Raw genomic sequence first — 12,348 nt, 5'->3', positions numbered from 1 at the left:
GTTTTCCTAGTTGCAGTGTCTGGCTGTGAAAGTTGGACCATAACGAAGGCTGAGCGCCAAAGAATTGAGGCCTTTGAACTCTGGTGCTGGAGAAGACTCCTGGGAGTCCCTTGGACTGCAAGGCGATCCAACCGTCAGTCCTAGAGGAGATCAACCTGACTGGTCTTTAGAAGGCCAGATCCTGAAGAGAAACTCAAATACTTCGGCCACCTAATGAGAAAGAAGGACTCACTGGAGAAGAGCCGAATGCTGGGAACGATGGAGGGCAAAAGAAGAAGGGGACGACAGAGAATGAGGTGGCTGGATGGAGTCACTGAAGCAGTAGGCATGAGTTTAAATGGACTCCAGAGGATGGTAGAGGACAGGAAGGCCTGGAGGAATGTTGTCCATGGGGTCGCGATGGGTCGGACATGACTTCGCAACTAGCAACAACAACATGGTTTTCCTAGTTGCAGTGTCTGGCTGTGAAAGTTGGACCATAACGAAGGCTGAGCGCCAAAGAATTGAGGCCTTTGAACTCTGGTGCTGGAGAAGACTCCTGGGAGTCCCTTGGACTGCAAGGCGATCCAACCGGTCAGTCCTAGAGGAGATCAACCCTGACTGGTCTTTAGAAGGCCAGATCCTGAAGAGGAAACTCAAATACTTCGGCCACCTAATGAGAAGGAAGGACTCCCTGGAGAAGAGTCGGACGCTGGGAACGATGGAGGGCAAAAGAAGAAGAAGGGGACGGCAGAGAACGAGGTGGCTGGATGGAGTCACCGAAGCAGTCGGCGTGAGCTTAAATGGACTCCAGGGGATGGTAGAGGACAGGAAGGCCTGGAGGAACGTTGTCCATGGGGTCACAACTTCGCAAGTAACAACAAGAAGTGAATAAAAGCAGTTTCTCACTTCAAGTGAAATGAGGAAAAAATAGGATTTTTTCTGCCTGGGGATCGAAAAACGGCTATAAATTGTTTTTAAGTACAGTTAGTCCTCGACTTACAGGCACAACGGAGCCCAAGAATGCCTCTCGCCAAGCGAGACAATTCTGAAATGAGTTTTGCCCCCTTGTTACGGCCATTCTTGCCACGGTTCTTAAGTGAGTCGCTGAAGTCGGCAACTGACTCGTATTAATGACGGGTTGCAGTGTAAAGCCGGGGTTGTGTGACACCCCCACCTTTTTGCGACCTTTTGATGAGCAAAGTGAAGGGGGGGAGGGGGCACAGGGAGAAAGATTCGCTTAACTTTGCTAAGTTGCTAAGTTGACAAGTTAACTTCCCTTAACGACGGTGGCAAGAAAAGGCATAAAATGGGACGAAACTCCCTTAGCAACACATTTCTCGCTTAGCAATAGAGATCTGGGGGGCTCAATTGCAGTCATAAGTCAAGGACTACGAGTATGGACACAGTGGATGGTTAGATAGTCAGATTTTTGGCTCGTACCTACATCCCTGATTGTAGGAATTAGATTTAGCTAAATTGACAAGACTCTGGATAGAAGTCAACGGCTGGTTCTGTTCGTTCGTTTGTTCTTTCTTTGCCGTTTAAGCCCTGAAGAAAACCTGAAACAGGTGTGCTTGCTTGAATGGAAAATTTGGGGAATGAGAGACGTGCGTGGAAACTCTTCCTAAGGCCAAGAATTAGGGGGGGAAAAAATCACTAGAAAAGTCCCCAAAGTGCTTTTAGTTGTTTTCAAGAGGCAACTAAACTTTTCTGGGTGGTTTTTTGTTTCTTTGAAGATGTTTCACTTCTCATCCAAGAAGCTGCATCAGCTCTGACTGGATGATGAGCGAATGGAAGGATTGATACTCCTTGCAGACAGCTGGTCATTTTTATTCTTTTTTAGAGAGCCGTTGAGGGCCACCCCACAGCCATTTGCACCACTCAGGTGACCTGAGGACACAGGTAAACCTCCAGGTGGCCTCACTGACAGCACTGATGATGTTACCTAGTTGCAAGCAAACAAGCAGCTCAGAGAGCACTAAGGGCCCCCACAGTTGTCATCCTCCTCCTCCTCCTCTTCCTCCTCCTCCTCAAACCGCACTCCCTTCTAGCACTGATGATGTTACCTAGTTGGGTAATGAAATATCTGCAAGAAAACAAGCAAGCTCAGAGAGCACCAAAGACCCAACTTTCCATTCCATTTGTATTTCATTTCTATTCTATATGATAGATAGATAGATAGATAGATAGATAGATAGATAGATAGATAGATAGATAGATAGATAGATAGATAGATAAAGATAGAGAAGATAAATAGATAGGTAACATAGATAGATAGATAGATAGATAGATAGATAGATAGATAGATAGATAGATAGATAGAGAAGATAGAGAAGATAAATAGATAGGTAACATAGATAGATAGATAGATAGATAGATAGATAGATAGATAGATAGATAGGATAGAGAAGATAAATAGATAGGTAACATAGATAGATAGATAGATAGATAGATGATAGATAGATAGATAGATAGATAGAGATAGATAGATAGATAGATAGGAGAAGATAGAGAAGATAGATAGATAGAATAGATAGATAGATAGATAGATAGATAGATAGATAGATAGATAGATAGATAGATAGATAGATAGATAGATAGGAGAAGATAGAGAAGATAAATAGATAGGTAACATAGATAGATAGATAGATAGATAGATAGATAGATAGATAGATAGATAGATAGATAGATAGACAGATAGATAGATAGATAGATAGATATAGATAGATAGATAGATAGATAGATAGACAGATAGATAAAGATAGAGAAGATAAATAGATAGGTAACATAGATAGATAGATAGATAGATAGATAGATAGATAGATAGAGAAGATAGAGAAGATAAATAGATAGGTAACATAGATAGATAGATAGATAGATAGATAGATAGATAGATAGATAGATAGATAGATAGATAGATAGGATAGAGAAGATAAATAGATAGGTAACATAGATAGATAGATAGATAGATAGATAGATAGATAGATAGATAGATAGATAGGAGAAGATAGAGAAGATAAATAGATAGGTAACATAGATAGATAGATAGATAGATAGATAGATAGATAGATAGATAGATAGATAGATAGATAGATAGATAGATAGATAAGATAGAGAAGATAAATAGATAGGTAACATAGATAGATAGATAGATAGATAGATAGGATAGAGAAGAAAAATAGATAGGTAACATAGATAGATAGATAGATAGATAGATAGATAGATAGATAGATAGATAGATAGGATAGAGAAGATAGATAGATAGATAGATAGATAGATAGATAGATAGATAGGATAGAGAAGATAGATAGATAGATAGATAGATAGATAGATAGATAGATAGATAGATAGATAGGATAGAGAAGATAGATAGATAGATAGATAGATAGATAGATAGATAGATAGATAGATAGATAGATAGATAGATAGATAGATAGATAAGATAGAGAAGATAAATAGGTAGGTAACATAGATAGATAGATAGGATAGAGAAGAGAGAGAGAGAGAGAGAGAGAGAGAGAGGATAAATAGATAGGTAACATAGATAGATAGATAGGATAGAAGAGAGAGAGAGAGAGAGAGAGAGAGAGAAAATAGAGAAGATAAATAGATAGGTAACATAGATAGATAGGATAGAGAAGATAGATAGATAGATAGATAGATAGATAGATAGATAGATAGATAGATAGATAGATAGGTAGGTAGGTAGGTAGGTAGGTAGGTAGGTAGGTAGGTAGGTAGAAATAATGATTTTTTATTGGCCAAGTATGATTAGACGAAGAAGGAATTTGTCTTAGATGCATACGCTCTCAGTGTACATAAAAGAAAAGATATGTTCATCAAGAATTATAAGGTACAACACTTAATGATAGTCATAGAGTGCAAATAAGCAATCAAATCATACTAGGAAACAATCAATATAAATCATAAGGATTGCCAGCAACAAAGTTACAGTCATACAGTCATAAGTGGAAAGAAATTGGTGATGGAAATGATGAGAAGATTAATAGTAGTGCAGATTTAGTAAATAGTTTGACAGTGTTGAGGGAATTATTTGTTTAGCAGAGTGATGGTATTTGGGTAAGAAACTGTTCTTGTGTCTAGTTGTTCTGGTGTGCAGTGCTCTGTAGCCTCGTTTTCTGTATTTTTATATTCCATTCCTATTCTGTTTCTGCTTTTACCTGCTCATCATGGTTATTCTTGATAAAACAGCGGAACGAAACGTGTAGACTCCTACTCTGCCCCACAGGGTTCACCGACATCCGTGTTATTTGCACACGACCCACGGGGCCCTGGGGAGAGATCCAATTGCTGCTGTCCAGATGAAGTTAGAGCAAACGAGATTCGGTCCCTTGGGTGTCTGAATTTACGGGGGCATCTGTGAACACGAGAGGCAGGGGTTGAGTTTCAATTCCTCGGCTCTCGCTCCGAAAGCGGCCCCATCTAGCCATCCGCTGAGAGTGAGCCACCATAAAAAAAAAGTGGTCTAAGAAAACAAAAAGAGTAGATAGAATTTTTTTCCCCTCCCCAAACCAGCCAACCAAACTCAACTTAAAACCAGGGAGGGAGATTCCCCCCTACAAAAAAAAAAAACCCAAAAAACAAAACCACTGATCACGACACAGTCCAGCAACTTAGGAAAGAAAGAAAAAAAGATGAGCTTTGAATTCTCTGAAAGTTGGCATATCTTTTTCCAAAGGAAAGAGAGAGAGGGAGGGAGAAAGAAAAAGAGGGAGAGAGAGAGAGAGAAAGGGAGAGAGAGAAAGACAGAGGGAGAGGGAAAGGGTGAGAGAGAAGGAGGGAGGGAGAAAGAGAGAAAGGGAGAGAGAGAAAGACAGAGGGAGAGGGAAAGGGAGAGAGAGGAGGAGGGAGGGAGAAAGAGCGAGAGGGAAGGAGAGAAGGAGAGAGAAAGAGAGAAAGGGAGACAGAGAGGGAGAGAGAGGAGCGGGGAGGGAGAAAGGGAGAAAGAGAAAGGGAAAGGGAAAGGGAGAGAGAAGGAGGGAGGAGAGAGAGAAGGAGGAGGAGGAGGAGGGAGAGAGAGAGGAGGAGGAGAAGAGAGAAAGGGAGAGAAGGAGAGGGGCAGGAGAGGAAGGAGAGAGAGAGAGAGAGAGAAAGAGAGAGAGGAGGAGAAAGAGAGAAGGAGAGAGAAAGACAGAGGAGAGGAAAGGGAGAGAGGAGGAGGGAGGAGAAGAGAGAGAGGAAGGAGAGAAGGAGAGAAAGAGAGAAGGAGACAGAGAGAGGAGAGAGAGAGGAGCGGGAGGAGAAAGGGAGAAAGGAAAGGAGAGAGAAGGAGGGAGGGAGAAAGAGAGAAAGGGAGGGAGGAGGAGGGAGGGAGAAAGAGGGGTGGCGGGAGACGGAGAGAAAGGGAGAAAGGGAGAGGGGGCAGGAGAGGGAAGGAGAGAGGAGAGAGAGAAAGAGAAAGGGAGAGAGGAGGGAGGGAGAAAGAGAGAAAGGGAGAGAGAGAAAGACAGAGGGAGAGGGAAAGGGAGAGAGAGGAGGAGGGAGGGAGAAAGAGAGAGAGGGAAGGAGAGAAGGAGAGAGAAAGAGAGAAAGGGAGACAGAGAGGGAGAGAGAGGAGAGGAAAGGGAGAGGGGCAGGAGAGGAAAGGGAGAGAGAAGGAGGAGGGAGGAGAAAGAGAGAAAGGAGGAGGAGGAGGAGGAGAGAGAAAGAGGGGTGGCGGAGACAGGGAGAGAAGGAGAGGAGAGGAAGGAGAAAGGGAGAGAAGGAGGAGGAGGAGAAGAGGGGTGGCGGGAGACGGAGAGAAAGAGAGAAAGGGAGAGGGGGCAGGAGAGGGAAGGAGAGAGGAGAGAGAGAAAGAGAAAGGGAGAGAGGAGGGAGGGAGAAAGAGAGAAAGGGAGAGAGAGAAAGAGAGAGGGGCGGGAAAGGGAAAAGGAAAGGGAGAAGGAGGGAGGGAGAAAGAGAGAGAGAGAAAGAGGGAGGGAGGGAGAAAAGGAGACAGAGAGAAAGGGAGAGAGAAGGAGAGAGGGAGAAAGGGAGAGAAGGAGGGAGGGAGAAAAAGAGAAAGAAGGAGGGAGAAAGGGAGAGAGAAGGAGAGAGAGGAGGAGAAAGGAAGAGAAGGAGGGAGGGATAAAGAGAGAAAGAAGGAGGGAGAAAGGGAGAGAGAAAAAGGGAGAGAGAAGGAGGGAGGGAGAAAGGGAGAGAGAAGGAGGGAGGGAGAAAGGGAGAGAAGGAGGAAGCGAGAGAGAGACAGAGAAAGGGAGAGGGAGAGGGGGCAGGAGAGGGAAAGGGAGAGAAGGAGGGGGGGAAAAAGAGAGAAAGAAGGAGGGAGAAAGGGAGAGAGAAGGAGAGAGAGAGAAAGGGAGAGAGAAGGAGGGAGGGAGAAAGGGAGAGAAGGAGGAAGCGAGAGAGAGAGAGAGAAAGGGAGGCGGCAGGAGAGGAAGGAGAGAGAGAAGGAGGAGAGAGAAGAGGGAGGGAGGAGAAAGGAGAGAGAGAGAAGGAGAGAGAAGGAGAGAGGAGAAAGGGAGAGAAGGAGGAGGAGAAAGAGAAAGAAGGAGGGAGAAAGGGAGAGAGAGAGAGGGAGAAAGGGAGAGAAGGAGGGAGGGAGAAAAAGAGAAAGAAGGAGGGAGAAAGGGAGAGAGAAGGAGAGAGGAGGAGGAGAAAGGAAGAGAAGGAGGGAGGGATAAAGAGAGAAAGAAGGAGGAGAAAGGGAGAGAGAGAGGAGGGAGGAGAAAGGAGAGAGAAGGAGGGAGGGAGAAAGGGAGAGAAGGAGGAAGCGAGAGAGAGACAGAGAAAGGGAGAGGGAGAGGGGGCAGGAGAGGGAAAGGGAGAGAAGGAGGGAGGGAAAAAGAGAGAAAGAAGGAGGGAGAAAGGGAGAGAGAAGGAGAGAGAGAAAGGGAGAGAGAAGGAGGGAGGGAGAAAGGGAGAGAAGGAGGAAGCGAGAGAGAGAGAGAGAAAGGGAGAGGCGGCAGGAGAGGGAAAGGGAGAGAGAGAAGGAGGGAGGGAGAAAGAGGGAAAGGGAGAGAGAGAGAGAGAGAGAGAGAGAGAGAGAGACCTGCAGAAGCTAAACCCAAACATCCCTCTCTAATTGCTGTTGAGATTACAAACTTTCCTCTCTTTTTCCCCTCTTTCCCTTTCTCTTCCCCCCTTCCTTCCTTTAGAAATTGATCCTTGGCAGCTCCTCATATGGTTTTGCTTATCCCAGCCTATAACTTTTAAATAAAGGCGTTAAGAAACTCAGATGAAATTCGGCTTGTCAAGCCTGGCTCCCATTTCTCAGGCGATCCGTTTACTTTTACAGTTCCTCCCCCCCCACACCCCGAAATCGGAGCGATACGTTCCCTGATGGCACAGTTAGTCCTCGACTTATAACCATTCGTTTAGCGACTGAAGTTACCATGGCCCTGAAATAAAGGGACGTACGGCCGTTTTTCACACTTAAGGACCTTTGCAGCATCCTCATAACTGAAATCCCGTTGCTCGGCAACTGGCAGGTACATATGACTGTTGCATGGTCCTTTTTTGTGATCGCTTTTTGCGACCTTCCCAGCGGGCTTCCAATAAGCAAAAATCGATGGGGGAAGCTCTATCCGCTTAACAACTGTGTGATTTGCTTAACGACTCCGGTGATTCGCTTAACAGCGGTGATAAAAAGGTCGTAAAATGGGACCAAACTCACCTAACTCGCTTAGCGTTGGAAATTTGAGCCCGATTTTGGTCGTAAGTCAAAGACCGCCCCTGCAGTCTTTTCGGTTTCTTGCATTTGATGGACAGGTCAATAGATTATTGATGGACAGGTCAAAAACTGATTGACTTTTTCGAGGGCATCGGACAGTTCTTGTTCTCACCTGACTTCCTCCATTTGCGATTTTTATTTATTTATTTATTTATTTATTTATTTATTTATTTATTTATTTATTTATTTATTTATTTTGTCACAACAATATATGTAGGAATCATACAAAAGATTATATAGTATATAAACATATATGGGTAAATGTAAGGAGGTATAAGCATATATATAGAAAGAAGAAAAGAAAAACAATAGGACAGGAACGGTAGGCACGTTTGTGCGCTTATGCACGCCCCTTATGGTCCTCTTAGGAATGGGGTGAGGTCAATAGTAGAAAGTTTTTGGTTAAAGCTATTAGGATTATGGGAAGAGACCACAGAGTCAGGTAAAGTGTTCCAAGCACTGATGATTCTGTTACAGAAGTCATATTTTCTGCAATCTAGATTAAAGCGGTTGACATTAAGTTTAAATCTATTGGTTGCTCTTGTATTATTGCAACTGAAGCTGAAGTAGTCTTTGACAGGAAGGACATTACAATAGATGATTCTGTGAGTTAAGCTTAGGTCTTGTCGAAGGCGACGGAGTTCTAAGTTTTCTAAGCCCAGGATTTCAAGTCTGGTGGGATAAGGTATTTTGTTGTTTTCAGAGGAATGGAGAACTCTTCTTGTAAAATATTTCTGGACACGTTCAATTGTATTGATGTCAGAGATGTGGTGTGGGTTCCAAACAGGTGAGCTGTATTCTAGAATTGGTCTAGCAAATGTTTTATATGCTCTGGTTAATAGTGTGGTGTTTTTGGAAAAGAAACTACGCAAGATTAGGTTTACAACTCTTAGAGCTTTTTTTGCTATGTAATTGCAGTGGGCTTTGGCACTTAGATCATTTGACATGAAAACTCCAAGGTCTTTAACGGGATGGGGGTCATCTGTAAGGTAATGTCCATCTAGTATTTAGCAATATCCAAAGACCCCTGGATGAACTTCAAGCAGAACGCCAAAGGTTTCCCTTTTTTTCTTGTGGTCGGAACATGGTGTGATTCGCAAACCACGATTCGTGGTTCAGCGGGACACGTGAACCCAGATCAACCTGGCTTAGTTAATAAACCAGGCCTAGCTTTCTGGCTTTCTTCCCATTGTGCGAAGGCCCTTGAAAACTGCATGGACATCTCACGGCCTTCATTCGGGAGACGCTACCTATCATGGTTTTTTCGACAACAAAGCCATGATAGCTAGACAAACTAGGTTTCGTCTCCCCAATCCCCCCCCCACTTCATTTTTCTTTCCCAAAAGTAAATTCTCTGGTTCACAATCTAACAGAAACCCACTATCCTGGGTTTGCTTCTTTTGGCTTAACCCCTCGTTTTCAAACTCAGGAAATCCACGGTTTTTAAAAAAACCTGGCTTAAAAGTTACACGTGAACCAGGCGACCCCACATCTCTCAACCAACAACAAGAAAGTTTCTAGGTGGTTGGGTTTTTTTACTCTTTCTTTTCTCCTTTGATGCATCTTTTTAAAAACAAAAACCTGCACCCTCTCCGAAGTTGGTTGAAAATCTTCGCCGGCTTGTTACGAACCGGTTTCATCATGCAATTCCGTGCTGTTGCAATCTTTCACCTGTCCTTAGAGGGACCGGTCGGCTGGCTTAGAAATCACCTAGACGTATGATTTAATCCAGCCTCAATACCCTTGTTTGTTTATCGCGGCATATTATTTGATCGGTCGATGACATCCGAGCCAGCTGCGGAAGCAAGGGGGGTGGGGAGAGGGGAAAAAAAGAAAAGAAAAAAGATCCAAGCTTTTTTAAAAAAAACAACCACCAAAAACTTTGGTTTTTCCTTTAGCGAGAGATTGCCAGCTTCCTCTGCAGCATCCTGCAAACCCAACCTAAGTGGGTTTACCCTTATTTATTTTTATTTATTTATTTATTTTGTCATAACAATATATGTAGGTATCATACAAAAAGATTATATAGTATATAAACACATATATGAGTAAATATAAGGAGGTATAAGCATATATATATATATAGGAAGAAGAAAAGAAAAACAATAGGACAGGAACGGTAGGCACGTTTGTGCGCTTATGCACAGCCCTTATGGTCCTCTTAGGAATGGGGTGAGGTCAATAGTAGACAGTTTTTGGTTGAAGATTTTAGGATTATGGGAAGAGACCACAGAGTCAGGTAAAGTATTCCAAGCACTGATGATTCTGTTACAGAAGTCATATTTTCTGCAATCTAGATTAAAGCGATTGACATTAAGTTTAAATCTATTGGTTGCTCTAGTATTATTGCAATTGAAGCTGAAGTAGTCTTTAACAGGAAGGACATTACAATAGATGATTCTGTGAGTTAAACTTAGGTCTTGTCGAAGGCAAGAAAAACAAACAAAAACCCTTCAATGGGATTTTTCCCATGCATTTTATCTGGAAAGGTAGAAAAGTCTGCACCCTTCTAAGGAGAAATTTCCTGACAGTTGGAACAATTAATCAGTGGATCAACTTGCCTGCAGAAGTTGTGAAATGCTCCAACACTGGAAGTTTTTAAGAAAATGTTGAATAACCACTTGTCTGAAATGGTGTAGGGTTTTCCTGCCTGGGCAGGGGGTTGGACTAGAAGACCTCCAAGGTCCCTTCCAACTCTGATATTATTATTAAATATGCTGTTGTGCAAGGAATTCTGCACAAGGGCAGTTTTGGCTGCCGCTTTTGCACACCTCGCAATCCCACCTGCCCTCCCCCTCCTTTTTTTTTCCCTTCGCAAGCAAAATTTTCGAAGCTGAAACCACTTTTCTCCAGTATCCCGTTTGTCTTTTTGTTTTAAAACGTTACACCTTTATTACAAAACGTTCCACTTTTATTTTAAAACGTTCCCCCTGTGTAGCATGCTTCAGGTGTCCGCTCTGTACAGAGAAGTGTGAGTGTCTATATCCATGTGCTTAGTATGTGTGGCGCGGGTGTGCATATATATATATATATGTGCATGTGAGTATATATGTCTATGTAGGTCTTTGGTTATTCGGGTTTTCTCCCGCGTAAAATTGGAAGTGTCTTGGCGACGTTTCGAGGAAGTCTCATGCGTCATCTTCAGGCTTCAGCTTCGTGCTTCTGAAGCTTCCCAGAAGCATGAAGCTGAAGCCTGAAGATGACGCATGAGATTCCTCGAAACGTCGCCAAGACACTTCCAATTTTACTTTTGGGCTTCAGCTTCGTGCTTCTGGGAAGCTTCAGAAGCACGAAGCTGAAGCCTGAAGATGACGAATGAGACTTCGTCGAAACGTCGCCAAGACACTTCCAATTTTATGCGGGAGAAAACCCGAATAACCGAAGACCTACATACAAAACACCCGCGAAAACCTCAGAAAACAAATATATATCTATATATCTATATGTTTTTTTTCCCCGTCTGTGTTTTATTTCCCCGGTTTGGGTGCAAAGTTTCTGTTTAATTTATGGTCTGTCTTGTGTTTTGTGTTTTGTGTTCCACAGGCCCCCCCTTGCATTGCTCATCTGCCTCCTCCACCCCCGTGGAGCCCTCCCCTCCTTCTCCTCCCTCCCACCCCTCCCCGCCAGCCAATGAGAGCCAGAGAAGGTTGCTAGGCGATGGTGTCGCCCAGCCAACTCAGGAGTCTGACTCCGAAGAAGAGTTTGTCCCCAATTCCTTCTTAGTTAAAAGTGGCTCTGAGAATCTCTCCCTCCCATCTAATGGTGAGTCGCCTCTCTACCTACCTTACCTGCTTACTCAAGGTGACGTTGTCGGGCTGATGCATCTTCTACCCGCTTGGAAAATTGAGCAAGGCTTGTGCATCCTCTGGGTTTTGATTTTTTGTATTTCTTTCTTTATGTTCTTCTCTTTCTCCTTCTCTTTCTTTCTTTCTTTCTTTCTTTCTCCTTCTTCCTTCTTCCTCCTCCTCCACTGCTTCTTCTCCTTCCCCTCCTCCCTCTCCTTCTTTCTTTCTGCGTCCGCCTCCTCTTCTTCTTCCCCTTCTCCTTTCCTTCTGTTACTTTTTCTCCTTCCCCTTTTCCTCCTCCCTCTCATTCTTTCTCTTCCTTCCTTCCTCCTCGTCCTCTTCTTCTCCTTTCCTTCTCCTCTTTCTTTCTCCTTCCCCTTCTCCCTCTACTTCTTTCTCCTTCTCCTCCTCCCTTCTCCTTTCCTTCTCCTTCTCTTTCTTTCTCCTTCCCCTTCTCCTCCTCCGCTCCTTCTTCTCCTTCTCCTCATTCCTCTCCTTTCTCTTTCTCTTCTTTTCTTCCTCCTCCTCTTCTTCTCTTTTCCTTCTCATTCTTTTTTTCCTTTCCCTTCTCCTCCTCCCTCTCCTTCTTTCTCTTTCTCCCTCCTCCTCTTCTTCTCCTTCTCCTTCTCCTCCTCCCTCTGCTTCTTTCTCATTCTCATTCTCCCTCCTCCTCTTCTTCTTCTTCTTTCCTTCTCCTCCTCCCTCTGCTTCTTTCTCTTTCTCCTTCCTCTTCTTCTTCTCCTCCTTTCCTTCTCTTTCTTTCTCCTTCCCCTTCTTCTCCTCCTCCTCCTCTTCCTCCCCCTTCAAACAGAAGCAAAGCGCGAGGTTGCATGACCGGGGAGGGGGGCTTTTGAAGGTCGGGTGGGGTGGGGTGGGGGAGCTTTTCGG

The 12,348-nt window shown here is 43.9% G+C and overlaps 1 protein-coding gene across 1 annotated transcript in view; it reads left to right on the top strand.

Annotated features, from left to right (window-relative positions):
* Nucleotides 1–12,348, top strand: part of TENM4 (teneurin transmembrane protein 4) — a 750,531-nt gene that overhangs the window by 448,085 nt on the left and 290,098 nt on the right. Inside the window, exon 6 of the mRNA XM_058185522.1 lies at nt 11,219–11,437. Within this exon, the coding sequence (XP_058041505.1) occupies nt 11,219–11,437 (219 nt within the window). The remainder of the gene's footprint in view (nt 1–11,218; nt 11,438–12,348) is intronic.

The sequence above is a fragment of the Ahaetulla prasina genome, chromosome 5, assembly GCF_028640845.1.
Source record: "Ahaetulla prasina isolate Xishuangbanna chromosome 5, ASM2864084v1, whole genome shotgun sequence".
In the NCBI taxonomy this organism is placed as follows: Eukaryota; Metazoa; Chordata; class Lepidosauria; order Squamata; family Colubridae; genus Ahaetulla; species Ahaetulla prasina.
Note: the sequence above shows the minus strand (reverse complement) of the source record. Positions and strands in the feature narration are given on the sequence as shown.